At 45.7% G+C, this 18,811-nt stretch overlaps 2 protein-coding genes across 2 annotated transcripts; both read right to left on the bottom strand.

The window, feature by feature from the left end:
* Positions 1 to 1,732: 1,732 nt before the first annotated feature.
* On the bottom strand, positions 1,733 to 8,303 carry LOC306811622 (zinc finger and BTB domain-containing protein 8A-like). The gene is made up of 4 exons (XM_079325521.1): positions 8,129 to 8,303; positions 7,016 to 7,959; positions 4,651 to 4,820; positions 1,733 to 2,543 (listed from the first exon to the last, which is right to left on the bottom strand). The coding sequence occupies exons 2-4, from the start codon at positions 7,929 to 7,931 to the stop codon at positions 2,211 to 2,213; spliced, it is 1,419 nt and encodes a 472-aa protein (XP_079181647.1). The 5' UTR covers positions 7,932 to 7,959; positions 8,129 to 8,303; the 3' UTR covers positions 1,733 to 2,210.
* A 2,585-nt stretch (positions 8,304 to 10,888) lies between these two features.
* ZBTB8A (zinc finger and BTB domain containing 8A) lies at positions 10,889 to 16,983 on the bottom strand. Its single transcript, XM_079325516.1, has 4 exons — positions 16,871 to 16,983; positions 14,900 to 15,867; positions 14,214 to 14,383; positions 10,889 to 13,770 (listed from the first exon to the last, which is right to left on the bottom strand). Exons 2-4 carry the CDS (start codon positions 15,837 to 15,839, stop codon positions 13,438 to 13,440), a joined length of 1,443 nt encoding a protein of 480 aa, XP_079181642.1. The 5' UTR covers positions 15,840 to 15,867; positions 16,871 to 16,983; the 3' UTR covers positions 10,889 to 13,437.
* Positions 16,984 to 18,811: the final 1,828 nt, after the last annotated feature.

Genomic DNA, 18,811 nt, shown 5'->3' with positions numbered 1-18,811 from the left:
GGTCAGTGATGTTGGGGGGATGGACACTGAGGGTCAGTGATTTTGGGGAGATGGACACTGAGGGTCAGTGATTTTGGGGAGATGGACACTGAGGGTCAGTGATTTGGGGGGGATGGACACTGAGGGTCAGTGATTTTGGGGAGATGGTGATTTTGGGGAGATGGACACTGAGGGTCAGTGATTTGGGGGAGATGGACACTGAGGGTCAGTGATTTTGGGGGGATGGACAGGGAGGGTCAGTGATTTTGGGGAGATGGACACTGAGGGTCAGTGATTTTGGGGGAGATGGTGATTTTGGGGAGATGGACACTGAGGGTCAGTGATTGTGGGGGGATGGACACTGAGGGTCAGTGATTTTGGGGGAGATGGTGATTTTGGGGAGATGGACACTGAGGGTCAGTGATTTAGGGGAGATGGACATTGAGGGTCAGTGATTTTGTTGAGATGGACACTGAGGGTCAGTGATTTTGGGGGGATGGACACTGAGGGTCAGTGATTTTGGGGGAGATGGACACTGAGGGTCAGTGATTTTTGGGGGATGGACACTGAGGGTCACTGATTTTGGGGGGATGGACATTGAGGAACAGTGGGTGAGGGGCTGTGGTGAGATGGCACAGGGGCTGTGGGGAGGTGGGTGCAGGAGCTGAGTGCAGCCTCTCTCCAAAACATGCAAAAATAAATCTATATGAAATTTTAACTTTGCAGACAAATGCTGAGGTGCCCCAAGATCAGACTCAGGCTATAATAACACTGAAGTGCTCTACTTATTGAAATGCTGACAGGAGCTTGGTAGGAAAACATTTGCAATTTACTAAGTAAGTGTTATTAATCTATTTTTTTTTCAATATTTATTAAGTACTTGCTATAAAACAGTTCTTAAATTCACCTAGTTCCATTTGCACAGCTGTGGCAGTGGCAGGTTTCAGCTCACAGTGCTGGGTTTTACACAATGCCCTGCATTAAAAAACACCCTCAGACTGCAAAACCTTCTGGGGGTACCAAAAATTCCTGTAGATATTAGAAATTTAAGGATAGAGTGGTGAACTACCTGGAAAAGACCTGCATTGATGGTTGTTAAATGTACAGATCTTAAAGAGAGCTGAAAAATGCTGGAAGATTGGAAGAGCATTAGGGAATTATTACAGGAATTTGCCCCATTCTCACTTTTGCTGAGTTTCTTTTTTAAATCATTTAATACTGAGCATTTTTAGTTTCTCTACCAAGTTTCACTGCTCCAAGTGACTGGGGGAATAAATATGACTAAAAAGGTTACTTAACCTCTGAGGGAAATTGTGCTTATAAAAATGCATTTATGCTATTAAGTACCCTAAAGTTATATAAACAAAAGAACCTTTTAAAAAGTAGCTCTATGATCTTAAGTCACAAATGTCCCACTGAAATTCAGGGCATTTGGCCTCTTTATTCCTAAAGTCAGGTAGATGTGTTTAAGCAAATCTTGCATCAGTCCTGGAAAAAAAAATGGAAAAAAACCCTGACAACTGTACTTCCAGTGATTGCACTTTTATTTCCTTGGAACCACGTGGGTGTATCTTTTTATAAAATTCACAGTACAAAAAAAAAAAAAAAAATTAAAAAGGCAAATTCATATTATCCAAGTGCACTACAGACCTATTCTACTCTGGCTGGGGGAGTTTCTAAATCATGCTTTTCTCAACTGTAAGTTCACTGAGAAAACAAAGCTCTGGTACAAAGGTGCATGAAGAACTCCACTGTGTTATGTACAAATTAATTACAATAGCAGAAAAAAAAAAAAAAAATAAAAGTGGTTTAACATTTCTCAGCTGCTCACCTCAGTAAGAGTTTTTCCAAAGCAGGTTAGCAATATTTGGTTTTTAAAAATCTGTGTCATACAGAACCTTTGTAGAATTAAACTGGTTCACACTTCCATGATGAGCAGGAGCTCTGAGCTATTTTTTTTTAATCTTTGTTAAAATATAAAACAATTCTCCTAAATAGTTTCCAGATAATAAATGAGCAGCTGGACTTTGATGTTCCTTGTGGGTCCCTTCCAACTGAGGCTATTTTATCATCCTCTTTCTGCATGACATTTAGAACCAATTACACTGTCCCATATCTGCTGACCAACTTTAGTCCAAATTTTTGCTTCTCAGAACACAATCTTAGCAATAACCCATTTTATTAAAAGTAGTAAACCACCTTGAACACAACAATAACAAATACACCAAGATCTACCTAAGATTTGGCTTCACCTTTTCCTTTACCTCATCCGAAATATCATCATTATTGTGTCGGACAACCAAATTATAAGGCTCCTCCTCTGCTGTCTCTTCATCTGATTTCTGCTCCTCCTCCAAAGCCCATTTGGGCTGTTTATTTCCCTTGGAGGAGACAGGGGAATGTTCAGGAGCATTGAAATCCTCAGCAATGCTGTCAAAGTTGGCTCCTGCCAAGCACTTGTGGCACAGTCTGTAGCGTCGCGTCCCTTGCTGCACCACGCAGCCCGTCAGCTCTGTCACCTGCCTCTTGCATTTCCTGCAGATCAGTTTGCCAGCTTGGTGTATCTGAAAGGATTTCAAATTTAGAAATATTCAGCTTTCATCTTTTTTTTTTTTTTTTTTTGTCTTCGTCAGGGTTGGGATTGAATGCGCAAGAGATGGAATTTCTTGTTCGGACTCAGATGTTTATTAATTCTTATTTATGTTACAGTGAGTTCTACAGCACTTCTAGCTAACAAGCTAAAAATTTGAGATGTGTCTCTCTCTACAAGATCTTTTAAGGCTAAATGGTCCAATTAAGAAACAGCACCTAAATTATTTTTACTTTTAACCCAGTAACTAATCACCCATAGCCCACAATGTGAGTTTTGCTATCCAATTACAAAAAATCACCTAAACCCAGGAAGGAGAAGGTAAAGAAAGACCCTAAAACCTGCATCTTCCTTTCTATATATTACTATATTCTAAGACTTTAAATTCTAAATTTTTCACTATTTTCACTCCTATTGAAATACACACCCCTGATCAGTTCTATCACTGAATTTTGGGAGCCTTCTCCATGACCTCAGGTCAAAAGTAGTGTTCTCTTCAGGGTCAGCACAGAAAGTTCAAAACTCTCAGTTTCTAGGGATCAGCATCAAACCAATTCTTCTTTTCCTACTGTCTCCACCCCTGGTGGCTTTTCCTCCCCTCCATCAACCATGGTGGTTTTTCCTACCATTCTCAACCCTGGTGGCTTTTCCATCCATCACCTCTGGTGGTTTTTCCTGCTGTCCCCAACCCTGGTTTGTTTTCCTCCCACCCCAAACCCTGGTGGCTTTTCCATCCATCACCAGTGGTGGGTTTTTCTGCTGTCCCCAGCCCTGGTGGCTTTTCCTTCCCTCCATCAACTCTGGTGGCTTTTCTTACCCCCCCAAACCCTGGTGGCTTTTCCACCCATCAACTCTAGTGAATTTTCCTGCTGTCCCCAACCCTGATGTGTTTTCCTGCTGCTCCCAAACCCCGTTTTGTTTCCCTCCCACCCCAAACCCTGCTTTATTTCCCTCCCTCCTAAACCCCAGTGGCTTTTCCACCCATCAACTCTGGTGAGTTTTCCTGCTGTCCCCAACCCCGGTTTATTTCCCTCCCACCCCAAACCCGGGTGGCTTTTCCACCTATCAACTCTGGTGAGTTTTCCTGCTGTCCCCAACCCTGATGTGTTTCCCTCCCACCCCAAACCCTGCTTTATTTCCCTCCCCCCGAAACCCCAGTGGCTTTTCCACCCATCACCTCTGGTGAGTTTTCCTGCTGTCCCCAAACCCCTCCTTGTTTCCCTCCCACTCCAAACCCCACCTAATTTCCCTCCCACCCCAAACCCCGCTGGCTTTTCCACCCATCACCTCTGGTGAGTTTTCCTGCTGTCCCAAACCCCGGTTTATTTCCCTCCCCCCCAAACCCCAGTGGCTTTTCCACCCATCAACTCTGGTGAGTTTTCCTGCTGTCCCAACCCTGATGTGTTTCCCTCCCACCCCAAACACCACTTATTTCCCTCCCTCCTAAACCCCGGTGGCTTTTCCACCCATCACCTCTGGTGAGTTTTCCTGCTGTCCCCAAACCCCTCCTTGTTTCCCTCCCACCCCAAACCCCACTTGATTTCCCTCCCACCCCAAACCCCAGTGGCTTTTCCACCCATCAGCTCTGGTGAGTTTTCCTGCTGTCCCAAATCCCGTTTTGTTTCCCTCCCACCCCAAACCCTGCTTTATTTCCCTTCCCCCCAAACCCCAGTGGCTTTTCCACCCATCAGCTCTGGTGAGTTTTCCTGCTGTCCCCAACCCCGGTTTATTTCCCTCCCACCCCAAACACCACTTAATTTCCCTGCCTCCTAAACCCCGGTGGCTTTTCCACCCATCAACTCTGGTGAGTTTTCCTGCTGTCCCAACCCTGATGTGTTTCCCTCCCACCCCAAACACCACTTATTTCCCTCCCTCCTAAACCCCGGTGGCTTTTCCACCCATCACCTCTGGTGCTTTTTCCTGTCCCCAAACCCCTCCTTGTTTCCCTCTCACCCCTAAACCCCGCTTTGTTTCCCTCCCACCCCAAACCCCGCTGGCTTTTCCACCCATCACCTCTGGTGCTTTTTCCTGTCCCCAACCCCTCCTTGTTTCCCTGCCGCCCCACCCAGGTGTTTTGTTACCGTCTGGAAGTGGTTCCTCAGGTGCTCCAGGCGGGTGAATCTCTTGCCGCACGCCTCGCAGGGGTAGGGCCGCTCCCCCGTGTGGCAGCGCAGGTGACGCTTCAGGTCCGCCCGCCGCTTCACCGTGTGCGTGCAGAACGGGCACTTGAACCTCATCCTGGGCAGGTCACCTGGCAGGGGGTATGGGGCTTTGTTAGCCAGGGGATGAGGAATTCTGCATGATTCCCTGGAGGTTTTAATACTATTCTGCTCTTTGTGCTTAGTTTTTTATCTGAAGATTGCTCCAGTATTGTCCTTAACATGTAGTTTTTACAGTAGATGGTCACAGATTAGAGAATAAACTTAGGGAGCAGAAAGGCATTAAAACCTAAAAAAAAACCCCCAAAAACAACCTAGGGAGCAGAGACACCTCCTGAGAGAAGAATTCATCATGTCTCCCTGGAGATTTTAATACTATTCTGCTCCTTGTGCTTATTTTTTTATCTGAAGATTGCTACCGAAGTGTTGAAGTGCTTAACACATAGTTTTTACAGTAGATGGTCACAGATTAAAAAATAAACCTAGGGAGCAGAAAGGTATTAAAACCTCAAAAAAAAAAACCCAAAAACAACCTAGGGAGCAGAGACACCTCCTGAGAGAAGAATTCATCATGTCTCCCTGGAGGTTTTAATACTATTCTGCTCCTTGTGCTTATTATTTTATCTGAAGATTGCTCCAGTATTGTCCTTAACACATAGTTTTTACAGTAGATGGTCACAGATTAGAGAATAAACTTAGGGAGCAGAGAGGTATTAAAACCTCAAAAAAACCCAAAAACCACCTAGGGACCAGAGACACCTCCTGAGAGAAGAATTCATCATGTCTCCCTGGAGGTTTTAATACTATTCTGCTCCTTGTGCTTAGTTTTTTATCTGAAGATTGCTCCAGTATTGTCCTTAACATGTAGTTTTTACAGTAGATGGTCACAGATTAGAGAATAAACTTAGGGAGCAGAAAGGCATTAAAACCTAAAAAAAACCCCAAAACAACCTAGGGACCAGAGATACCTCCTGAGAGAAATGATGTATTCTGAAAACAAGCCTAAGGACCAGAAAGGTATTAAAAAACCCAACAAACTAAGTTCCAGAGACACATGAATTCATCATGTCTCCCTGGAGGTTTTAATACTATTCTGCTCCTTGTGCTTATTTTTTTATCTGAAGATTGCTCCAGTATTGTCCTTAACACATAGTTTTTACAGTAGATGGTCACAGATTAGAAAATAAACCTAGGGAGCAGAAAGGCATTAAAACCTCAAAAAAAAAGGACCAGAAACACATGAAGGCCTCCTGAGAGAAATGATGAATTCTGAAAATAAGCCTAAGGACCAGAAATGTATTAAAAAAAAAAACCAAACTAGGTTCCAGAGACATGTGAAGTGCTCCACCCCAAGAGACATGATAAATTCTCCCCCTCTTCACTCTCAGAATTAGTCTTAAAGGTGCAGGACTTAATATCCAGCATAAATAGAGCAGGTAATTGAAGATACAAGCATCATAAAGTCACCCCAGGACACAGGGAAAGGCACACAGCAGAGATTCCTTGCTGCACATTCATCAGTTTTCAGCTTAAAATATGTGACAGCTCAAGTTTTCTTTAAATAGGAAAAATCCCCAATATTTGGGATATTTGGATGCTTATATAAGTATGTATTATATTATATGTAAGTATATAATGATACATAAAATACAGGCTTTGAGGGATATAGATTTGTTAATTTATATATATATATATATATCCCCCCAGCTTTTATTTTTATTTTTATTTAACATGTTAATTGACCACTTGACAGTGTTTTCTTACTGACTTTTTTTTATATGAAGGTGATCATAAATATACAGCTATTTATATATAGCCATCCTATCTCTTCCACCACTTAATGGTTCATAGCTTTGACAATTATAATCACTATGTGATATATAAAGATAATGTTAGAATAAGCAATTATGATCTACAGGTTTGTCCATTTCCAAAGGAATGCACATGGAAATAAACCTGATGTCAGAATTTTGGGCTGGTTGCAACATCCCAGCAATGCCAGGACCTCTCATGTGAAGGATTTGGAGAAACTCAGCCCTTGAAGCTTCATTAAACTGCACTTGGACCCAAATAATCAGGCATGTTTTGGTTGAATTTACAGAATACCTGGGTCAGTCCCATTCCAATTCCCATGCCCTGTTCTGGCTTCAAAATTGTAGTGCTAGCACTGAAATGGAGCAGATAAAATCACCTATAACACCAGGCACTTTTTCGGTTTCCATACCAATTCCTTCCAAATCATCTCCTAAATAAAACCACACTTTCCCAAGCGGTTTCTATTATTTACCTTCATTCCAGCTACTCATTACCCCTAAAATTGTGGGCATTGATGTGTACAGTTCTTCTGCCTTTAACTCCACGAACTCAGGAGTTCTGGAAAGTTCTTGTTCTAGCTGTGACACCGACCACCTCTTGGCTCCATCTGCTGCCGGATGATATTCAAAATCATCTCCATCCACCTCGTTCTCGCCATCAAACTCGGTCTCCTCTCCCTGGCGGGCGATGCCAGCGGGGTCCGAGGCTCCGGCTCGCTCCGATTTGCATCCTCCCATTCCCAGCTGCTTGCGGCGCTTCCTCGTGGAGTTTTGTTTCCTGCCCCTTTTGGACAGCTGGGTTTCTGCCCGCTGCAGGATCGCCTGTGAGGATAGGTAGCTGCTGTAGCTGCTCCAGTTTTCATTGCCGTTGGGTTTTTCATCCGGGATCGAGTAGGAACGCCGGGGGTTGCTCTTTGCTTTCCTTCTGGAGCGATAAAGAGCCGGGCGGGCGGGGGTGGGTTCAGTGCTGGCGCTTTTGGCCGACAGGCTGAGGTAATGATCCTTTTCCTTCTCATTAATATCCAGCGAGGACTTAATGAAGGTCTTGCAGACATTGAGGATATCTGTCATCTGTAAATAGCTGGCGGCTGACATGACTTCGATCACATTCTGACCCGTTAAAGACAATTTCCCTGAATACACGAAGTCCAGGATAACCATGAACGTCTCTGGAGAAAAGACCTCGAACGTGGCTATCGTTGGCTGACTCGTCTCCTTGGAGCTCTGCGAAAGGAGCATTTTGAAGTAGCCACTGCTGGCAAACAGCACATTGCGATGGGCTTTGAAGACCTTGCCCTCCACCAGGATGTTGCAGTCACAGAACAAGTCCTGCTTCCGCTGCTCATTCAGCTGCTCCAGGAGGTGAGACTGGTGAGAAGAAATCTCCATTCCAGACGGGGAGTAAGAGGAAGGTTTGCTGTAAAGGAAAAAACATCATCATGACAATCGAAGTCAATGATGCTGAATCCTGATTTAAAGAGATGAGCTCTCGTTTAAAAAAAAAAAAAAAGCGCTATCACATTGCCAATGTAACTCCAATAGCCCTGCGGCTGCCACTCTGCATAACAAGAGAGAAGAAACTTAACAACTCCAAAAGAGGTGAAAAGATGTCCCAGCGGGATGACTCCGTATCCCAAAAGAATGAAAACCACGTCGGCCAAGCCACGATGGTTCTCAGACACTGTAAGAGAATTTCGCCCTCCCTCCGGGGGCAGAGCAGCGGGTCCGCGATGGGCGCAGCCTCCGCCCGGCGCACCGGGGCCGCTCGAATGCGGCGGCAGCGCCCCGGGGCCGCCGCCCTCCGTGCCCGGGCCCCGGCATTGGCCGCGGCCGCCGTCACTCACCGGACACCCGACGGCACCGGAGCGGCTCCGCCAGCGCGGAGGAGCCTCCCGGTGCCGCTCCCGCCGCAGCGCCCGCCAGCCCCGGCCGGCCCGCACGGAGCGCCCCGAGCCGGGCGTGCCGCCCGCCGGAACGGAGCTGCGGCTGCCGCTCCGCCCGAGCCCCCCGTGCCCGGTGCCCGTGTCCGTGCCCACCCCGGCCGTTCCCGGTGCCGCTCCGCCGGCAGCGCCCCCGCCGCCCCCTCTCGCCGCCGCCCGCCCCGCGCAGCCCCTTTGTGTCCGCGCCCGGGGCTGCAAATGGCGCCGGCAGCGCCGGCACCGAGCGGCACCGGCAAGCACCGAGCGGCACCCGCGCCCTCCTCGCCGCCGCCCGCCCCGACGCCCGCCCGCTCCTTCCCACGGCCGCCACTCACCGGCGGGAGCTGCGGCCGAGCCGCGGCGAGCGGGCGGTGGCTGCGGGATCCCCGGCTCCGCCTCGGGGCTCGCCGTGCCTGGAGGCGCCGCGCCGCCGCTCCCGCAGCCCCCGAGCCCCGCCAGCCCCGACGGGAGAGAAACAAAAGGTATTTGCTGACGTGGGCGTTGGACAGAGACGCCCGAGGGCTGGGGACACAATTAAAGGGGCAACGCACCGATTGCAGCCGCAGCCCGGCGCCTGCCGAGCCCCGGCGCCCGCCCGAGCCACACGCCAGCCTTTGTTGTCGCCACCTTTGTGTGTTTGTGCGGGGAAAGCGCCACCTGAACGGTGAACGGCAAAGATCCGGAGCTCCGCGGTGTGGGATTAATGATATCAACTCGATATCGCAGCATTTTTCTAAGGGGATTTTTGTAATTCGAACAATGAGGATAATCCCAAAGCGAAGCGATGTAGGAGTGTAATAGAGATCGTCCTGTTTTCCCTTCGGGGTGGAGAATTGATTCAAGATGCCTGTTAGAAGACAAGACACTTGGAAATTCATGCCTGTTAGATGAGATTCTTTCAGTCTTTTTCCTCGAGATCACGGAATAATTTTGAGAAGGAAACTCTGCAGTCATCGGTCCTCAGAACAGGCTGCAAGAACCTGGCAAAGAGCAGTTCCCATTTCCACAGTCAAGCGATGGGTGAGACCTTCAGAAGTGTTTAATTTATTCCAGCAGCTGAGCCAAGATAGGGAACGCTCTTTCCAGCCACTCCTCCCAATTTTCCTTACAAAATCTCTTGTTCTGTGTTCTTGCTCTGTTCGAAATTCTCGACGCCTCCTCTTTGCATTTCATGAGTTAAATAGGATGAAAGGTTGTGCCTCCAGTGTGGAAAGGTTTTAAGTTAAACACTATAGAAAATATTTCACTAAATGCTATTAAAAGCTTTTCTTATTAACTTATCAACTTATACCCATCACTCAACAGACAGTGTTGGCACAAATTTGTACCTAATGGAAAAATTCTGCAGGCAAGGGCTGGAGGATTAGAACATCCTTTTCTTCAAAACTCAATCTTTTGGGCAGAATTAGAGATTTTTTGTTTCCTTCTATTTTATTTTTATACTCGTTGCCTCCAACCAACAGTAATTCAAATATAAGAAAGGTAGACATTGACAGGGCTCTGTAATGGAATAACCTTGATGTTTCAGGGAGGAAATGTGTATCCCATCATTTTATATCCAACAGTGTTTTGTGGGTTTTTTTTTTCCCTTAAGTTGTCATTGAAAACTTCAGATGGATCCCAAAATCCTGGAGGATGGAACATTTCTGCAGGGAAGGATACCTGTAGCAGTCAGAGTCAGACCTCTGGGACATCTGTGGGCTTTCAGGTATTTTCAAAGCCACCCTAAATCAATATTTTTGCTTTTTTTTTTTTCTTATGTCAATTCTTTAGAACTGGGATAGAATCCAAATTACAAAAGGCTGGAAAGGGAGATTCATCCTGATGTCAGTTTTGGGGGAATTTTATGTTATTTTATTTTTTAAAGGGGGCTACCCAACTCTTTAACCTTTAAAATAAGGACAAGTGACATTTTTTAGATAGTAAATATAGATACTTAATTAATTTTTAAAAAAAGGGGAAATGATGTGAAAAAACTAACCAAGCATCACACAAGTCATAGATTTTTTTGGGAGCAGAGAGAATTCTGTAAGAAACACCTGAAAAGGGGGAGAGGGAATTTTTAAATTCAGTATTTCAGCCTTTGAAAGGATGGGAATATATTGTCAGAAAATAAGGATAATTAAGAGGTGAGATTTAATCAGAGGATGATGAACTTTGTCTCCACTCTTGACTGTGGTTTTGTGAACACAAACCAAGCACAAATAATCTTAATATTTTTGGAGAAGACCTTTAAGATCAAGTCCAGCACTAAACCTTATACCTAAGTGACATAAAGATGAAAGAAATACAAGGAAATAAATAAATTCAGTGGGAACATCCCTATGAGGTCTTTACTTTCCTCCTTGAAAGGAAAATAAATGTTCCTTGTGCTGATGAGGGGCAAGTGATCTTCACAGAAAATATGAAAAAGACAATCAGAGGCAATGGAAGGAGACAAAAAGAAAACAAATACTTTCATTTAGAGGAAAAAAAACCAAGGAAAATACATGAGTGAAAATGAATGATGTTGAAAACAGAAGGCACTTAACATTTATCTTGTCTTGCAATACAAAAATAAGGAAACAATGACCAAAATTAAGGCAACAAATGTAGAAATGGCAACTTTTAAAAAACAGAAAAACGTCATTGACCTGTGGGAATTGCAGCCTTGACTAAACCTCCAAGCTTAAAAAGTTACTTTAAAAATGACTACAGATATCTAGTTACACTACTGAGAATAACAACATATAAATCCAGAAAAAAAAAAAAAAGAAAAAAAAAGAGCCCTTATTTGCCCAGCAAATCAACAATTAATCTGCCTGTGTTTAAAAAGTAAAATTTTCCTATGGATAGATTAGATTGTTCCATTTGGAGCCACCTCAGAAGCATCTGGTCCTCAGTACTGTGAAATTGATGATCTCTAATTAAATTGAGTATTGATCCAAAAATCCCTTTTGTTTCTAAAAACACCTCCACTATTAAGAAACATTTAATAGTCTGACCTTTGCAGTTTAGATTTCAGGCCTGGAGAGAACAATTTATTTTTTTCCCCTCCCCTTCATCCATCCCCAAACACACACAAACCAATTCCAGCAATTTTTTTATCCTGGGACAGCAGGAACTGATACCTGGGATTTGTTGTCAAACTCTTTAATGGAAAGGGAAAGGGAAACATCTATGAAATTTGAGCAAAAATTACTTCATTTTCTTTGAAATATTTCTTGTTCTGTGTATTTGATTTAATCCAGGTTGCTCAGGAATATTTCTCAGCCATTTCATAACAGGCATTTTAGGAGTTTAAAAGCTCCAAGGAATTAAATGTCTGTTTCCACATCAAGTCCATTTTTGGGCTGCTGACCAAGCATCCCATAAAAATCAGTGTAAGTCTTGTTTAAGTTGTTTTCACCTGGGTCATCACAAAGATTTTCAAGTCACTCCCTCCCCAAACCTAAACCAATAAATTATAATTTTTGTAGGAATAATAAAACACCATTTCTTGTGTCCTTGGGATGCTTCCTGTGGAGAGGAGGGTGCTTAATGTTTACATTGAATTTTGCATGAAGTTCTCAAGCTGGCATTTGTTGGTCACCTGCAGCCTGGAATGAAAATGCTGCACTCTCTGATCAGGATGATACAAGAAAGTTCAACAGTTTTTACACAACTAAAAATAAAATAGTGACTTTTTAACTGTCCCTGGGAAAGATTATATAGTATAGATATATATATATATACACACATATATGGGATTGTTGTGTAAGAAACCCTGGGGTTCAGCCAAACATGCTTACAAAGCTGTAAAAAAGAAAAAAAAAATAGATAATTTTCTAAGTCTACAGCCATTGAGTCCCATGATCCCAAGAATTGGAATAACTCAGATCTGCCCAAGGAATGCAGAGCAGCAGGAGCCCAGGAGCATCTCCTGCTCCTCTACTATTGACAGTGCTGGGTAAGAGAAACTCACTAAGCAAAAAAAAAAAAACCAAAAAAACCAAGTAGAAATAAAATTTCATCATCATTACTCATCTCTGGGTGAAATGACACAAATATGGTGTTTAGAACTTCCAGTACATCTTGGTCTCACTGGTACAGACTGGAAAACTGCAGAGAATTCAATATCCATCCATATCAATATTCAATATCAATATGAGCTGGAGGGGACCCACAAGGATCATCCAAATCCAACTCCTGGCCCTGCACCCCAATAATCCCACCATGTCTGGGCACTTCTGAGAGGTTTCAAAATATTTAAAATAAAATTTAAAAAAAAGAGTATTTTTATAGTGCTTATTAAACCAGCCCAGTCTGAGATGTGATTTTTGAGACTAAAACATCTACTGGCATCAATTAATGATCCAAATTTTTAATTTTAATGTGTTAAGCATTTATATGCTTATTTTCTTTTAAAGAAATAAGTCTTGAACATAGGATTTACTAAAGATTCAACTCATCCTAATACATTTTACAGAAGTCCTTTTCCAGACAAAAGTGCCAAAACATTTAAAATGCTCTTTCTTAATTAGCTGCCTTTTCCTTTATCATAACATGAAGATTTCATGAAATTCCATGGAAGATTCTCTTCACTTCTGACCACCCAAGAGAAGTTGTCTGGTGTGGGGGGTCCTTATTGCCAAATGATATAAACCCCACCTCTCTGCAAGTGTAAAAAACAAGCAATTTCCAATAACCTTTTTAAAAAGTATTTCAACCTCACTTCCTTTGCAAGAGGCTTTGAGACATTCCCCATTGCCTGCTATAAAAATCATCCACCTAATATTGCAGTTTCCTTGTTTATCCAGAATTTCAGGATGGATTTTTTTTTTAAACCAAAACAACACATGGGATGTGGAGGGGGAGTTTTTCTGCACGGCCTCAATGATGTGTCCATAAATATATGATACCACACGTCTCTGCAGGATCACCACCAGCTGGCAGAGGACAATTTGCTCACAGTACATTCTCCCTCTTGCACAGAATTCCCAATCCTTGATTTCCAACTACCTAATATTTGGTTTCACATCCTTCTCCTCTGCTTCATCCTCGCTGTCATCCACTTGCTGGATAACCAAGTCGGTGGAGCCGTCCTCCACGATTTCCACATCAGACCTGTTGTCCTCTCCATAATGCCACCTGGAATCTTTGTCCCCATCCTGTGGGAACTCCAGAGGAGCCTCAGCCTCCAAGTCAATACGGATGCTGTCGATTCCAGCCTCAGCCAGGCACTCATTGCAGAGTCTGTAGCGCCGGGTCCCCTCCTGCACCACTTGTCCCGTCAGCTCGGTGACGTGGCGCTTGCATTTCCTGCAGATGGGCTTGCAAGCCTGGTGGATCTGGGAAAAGGGAAGGGATGGGTTTGTAAAGTATCCACAAAGAGGAGGTGACAAAATTGCTTCAATTTGAGACGTCAAATGATTGTATCAACCCAGGGAATTGCCCACTGGAGATGCCACAGGCTGCAGAGAGCAGAACTCTGTAAACCATCAACTACACGACAAATTCCAACCCCTTTCCTGCAAATTATCCTTCAAATCATCCTTCAAATCATCCCTCAAATCATTCCTCAAATCATCCCTCAAATCATCCCTCAAATCATCCTCCAATTCAACTGCAACCAAACCCAATTAACCATCCTATTCCCCTCTTCTCTACAAGAGTCACTTCTTTAGCGACTTCTTTCCAGGAGTCACTAGATCAACCAGACACACTCCCAGCGTGTTTAATTAGCCAGATTTGCATTTTTAAATAAATCATGGCAGTCACTAAAAGCACTCACGGTTCGAAAATGGCTGCTGAGGTGATCCAGCCTGCTGAATCTCTTGCCACAGGCCTCGCAGGGGTACGGCCGCTCTCCCGTGTGGCAGCGCAGGTGACGCTTCAGGTCAGCTTTTCTCTTCACCACGTGGCTGCAGAATGGGCACTTGAATCTCATCCTGGATAGGTCATCTGTTAGAAAATAACAGGATTAAAAAAAAAAAAAAAAAAAAATCGAAGTCATGTCATGTTGTAGGAAAAGGTGTTTTATGAGTATGGCACGTGGCTTTTATTAAAATAGCGTTCATTGGTTGTTTCAAGCATAATAAAGATTTTGTGTTTTTCTGTAGATTGAACAGGAGTGCAACAAAAGAGGAGTGGAAGATTGGCTGTGGTAACACAGAGCTGGCAAAGTCAGTTTGGACAGGGATTGGATAGTGGGAGATGTCCCTGGAGCAAAATGAGTTTTAAGGTCCTTTCCAACCCAAACCATTCTGTGATTTCATGAAAATAAGCTTATATTTACTTTTAATTCCCCAGCTATTTCAAGAACTCAAATTTATTTAAAAATCAAGAGTTCAACTTTCCAAACACATATTCCTGGACAACACACCTGTCTTTTTGGCAGTTGTGCTTTATTATTGAGTAAAGTATTTTCTCAGAGAGGATTCCCAGGTGTCTTGTGTACAAACACAAAACCCCACTCACCTTCAGCCCAGTTCCCCATGACTCCCAGGATGGAGGGCATGTTCCCATACTGCTCCTCAGCTTTGGAAGACTTGGATTTACTGGAGGAACGGGGTGATTCATGCTCCTGCTGAGGCACAGCCAAGCCCCTGGGCATCACCTCAGCCCCTTGGCCAAACTGGTAGCCCACGTGAGGAGCTTCAACCTCGGGGTCAATGTGGACTTGTTCCTCTGCTGGTGCAGCGTGGCTGGCAGGCTCAGCAGCCCTGTCCTCCAGCTTGCTTGATTTATAGTGGGGGATGTCAGAAGGTTGCTGCAGCCCCAAGTGCCGGGATTTCTTGATGGAATCCTGCCTCTGCTCATGTTTGGACAGCTGCTGTTGGGCATTTCTTTGAGAGGTGGGGTAATAGTTGAAATTGCTCCAAGTGTTCCCACCCATCATACAAGTCCCAGGGTCTGGGCTGGAGTGGGAATGTGGGGGGCTGCTCTCTGCCCTCCAGCCTCCACTGTACACACAGGATCTGTCCACGCCGTTGGAACTCACATCTTTGTCTGACAGGCTGAAGTAACGATCCTTCTCCTTCTCACTGATGTCCAGCGACGACTTGATGAAGGTTTTACACACACTGATCACATCTGTCATCTGCAGGTAGCTGGCAGCTGACATGACTTCGATCACATTCTGACCAGTGAGGGACAATTTGCCTGAATACACAAAATCTAGGATAACTGTGAAGGTGTCAGGAGAAAAGGCCTGGAAAGTGGCAGTCGTGGATTGACTCGTCTCCTTGGAGCTCTGCGAAAGGAGCATTTTGAAGTAGCCACTGCTGGCAAACAGCACATTGCGATGGGCTTTGAAGACCTTGCCCTCCACCAGGATGTTGCAGTCACAGAACAAGTCCTGCCTGCGCTGCTCATTCAGCTGCTCCAGGAGGTGAAACTGGTGAGAAGAAATCTCCATCCCAGAAAAGGTGAAATGAAACGTTGCTCTAAAAAAATGAAGAAAATTATTACACTCTTGACTTTGACGCCGTGGAACTCAGCTGAAGATGTCAGCCCCAATTTTACGGCTATCTTTACAAATAATCTCATTTTCTAAAAATCTATAAATATATTTAAACCACGATACGCTCATTCCCCAACAGGACAAGAGGGACGACAAAGCCAAGACCGCGTTATTTGGCAGAGACGGGTGTGCTCCAGCCGGCAGCATCTCCATGCCCAGGATGCGGGATGGATGCGGGATGGATGCGGGGCTGGACTCGTGCCGCCCGCCGGAGCCGCGCAGCCTTCAGGCAGCTCCGGGAAAACGCGGAGCCAAGAGCAGCTGCGGCTGCGAGCGCGGCCGCGCCTCGAACCGGCGATTCCGCCCGGGCTCCAGCCCCGCCGCCGCCCAAGGTTCCGGCAGCGCGGCCCGGCGGCAGCGCCCCGGCCCCCCCGGCATTGGCCGCGGCCGCCGTCACTCACCCGCCCGCCCGGAACGCCCGACAGCGCCGGAGCCGCCCGGTGCCGGTGTCGGTCTCGGTCCCGGTGTCGGTACCGCCGCGGGGACCGCAGCGCCCGCCGGCCGCGGCCGGCTGCGCTCTGCCTTCCGCCCGCACGGCGCGCCCCGAGCCGGGCGTGCCGCCCGCAGCCGCCTGCGGGAACGGTGCCACGGCTGCCGCTCCGCCCGAGCCCCCCGTGCCCGTGCCCGGTGCCCGTGCCCGGTGCCCAGCGCCCGCTGCCGCCCCGCCGCCCCTTCCCCGGCAGCGCCGCCGCCCGCCCCGCGCAGCCCTTTGTGTCCGCGCCCGGGGCTGCAAATGGCGCCCGCCGGGCCCGCGGCAGCGCCGGCACCGAGCGGAACACAGCGGCACCGGCCGGCACCGAGCGGCACCGAGAGGCACCGAGAGACCCAAAACCCCCGCGGAGCCCCGCGCCCTCCTCGCCGCCCGTGGCAGCCGGGCTGGCAGCGGGGCCCGTTCCGCCCCAAACCCAGCGCCCTGCCCGGCCTACCGGCGTGCGGGAGCCGCCGCTCACCGGCGGGAGCTGCGGCCGAGCCGCGGCGAGCGGGCGGTGGCTGCGGGATCCCCGGCTCCGCCTCGGGGCTCGCCGTGCCTGGAGGCGCCGCGCCGCCGCTCCCGCAGCCCCCGAGCCCCGCCAGCCCCGACGGGAGAGAAACAAAAGGTATTTGCTGACGTGGGCGTTGGACAGAGACGCCCGAGGGCTGGGGACACAATTAAAGGGGCAACGCACCGATTGCAGCCGCAGCCCGGCGCCTGCCGAGCCCCGGCGCCCGCCCGAGCCGCACGCCAGCCTTTGTTGTCGCCTCCTTTTCACACCTTTATCTAAAGCCGAGGCCTCGGTGACCCAAATCCTTCTCTTTTCTCTTGCAGAATCTTCCAAAGGAGATGTGACATCTTCTTTTCTCTGCTGGTAGCTGTTATCTTCTGAAGGATTCATGGCTGAAACCTGAACCTCTCACCTTCTCTCCCTCCAAGTTTAGTGTCTTTCTCCTTCCTTTTCTTACCACCAGGGTCTTTTCTGTGATTTTGACGCCCCAGTTATTTTTCATAAATATTTATTTGCCCGTGGAAACCATTCTTCCTTAGTTGAGCTCTTTGTGGTATTTTTGGCCTTCCCTTCTGTAACTTCAGACAAAATTGACTAAATACTTTATCTAAAATAAGAATCCAAAGACTCTCTCCTTTGGTCATGAGAACCATTTCCCCACTAATTTATATCCATTCTCTATATATATGCATATATCCATTCTCTATATATGGATATATCCATATATCTCCATGATTTGTATATATAGATGTATATGTAACACTATTCTTTCCCAGCTTAATTCCCCCTTTTTCATAAACTAAGTTTTGCAGATTCTCCTTTTAAATCCAGGCCATGCTCTTAAAATCTTCATGAGATCCATTCTGCTCTAAATTAATAATTTTTTTTAAAACATGAAACAACTGGAATTCACACCAGCTTCTCACATCTCTTACCACTGAGAAATAAAGAATACAAGCAACAAAACAATCAGATTGTTTAATATAAAGCAGAACATTTATTTGTAGTATTGGGTTTTAATATCTTTTGAATTTATTCCTTTCAAGTTTATTTTTCCCTGTCAAGCCAACTAAACAGCACCTCTTATTATTTAACATGGAATCACAGAATCCCAGGATGGTTTGGGCAGAAAATAACCTTAAAGACCATGAATAGGGACACCTTGCTTAATATTCTACTTATTTTTTGCCCTCATTTCTACCTAAATTATTTCATCAGCTGAAATCTTCCCTTGGAAAAGAATTATCTGGAGGTATTTGTTGTGTTTGACTTGCCTGGGTGTTGCTTTCACTCTTCTGTCATTTGTATCAATGTCAACAGGAGCTCGAGGGTTCTCCATGTGCAAGAGAATTTCAAAAATATGAGGAAAAAAAAATTCAGTGATATCTAGAGTAGCTTAATTAGAAATTTCCAAGATGCTACAAGTGCTTTTCTTTTTGCTCTGTGCTGTGGGTCCAGGAGCAGCCACAGAACAAACTTGGATTTTTTCATTATGGGGTTGATTTCATCCTGTTGTGCACAATAATGAATCCCAAACAATCCCAGATATGCAGAGAGGGTTTTTTTGGGTTTTTTTTTGGGGTTGTGTTTCTAAATTTTACAGCCAATTTCAGCTGAGAAAGTTCCACTTGAGCTGATGTTTGGAGAGTTTATCCAGAGGGAATGTGCTTGGCAGCAGTGTGAAGGAGGTGAAGGAGGTAAAGAGTCTGCTCTTCACAGAATTACACTAAAAAAAAAGAAAAAAAATCAAATTTTTCTTGCTCATAGAAAAATTAACATAAATTCCTCATTGGATTTGCTAACCAAATAGGATTAGCAGTAATAATATATAATGGTGTAGTGTTATTATATTATCATAGTTTACTCAACAGTGCCACCAGTTAA

The sequence above is a fragment of the Erithacus rubecula genome (assembly GCF_903797595.1).
Source record: "Erithacus rubecula genome assembly, chromosome: 23".
In the NCBI taxonomy this organism is placed as follows: Eukaryota; Metazoa; Chordata; class Aves; order Passeriformes; family Muscicapidae; genus Erithacus; species Erithacus rubecula.
The sequence above is the reverse complement of the archived record's forward strand: the minus strand, read 5'-3'. Positions and strand labels throughout refer to the sequence as shown.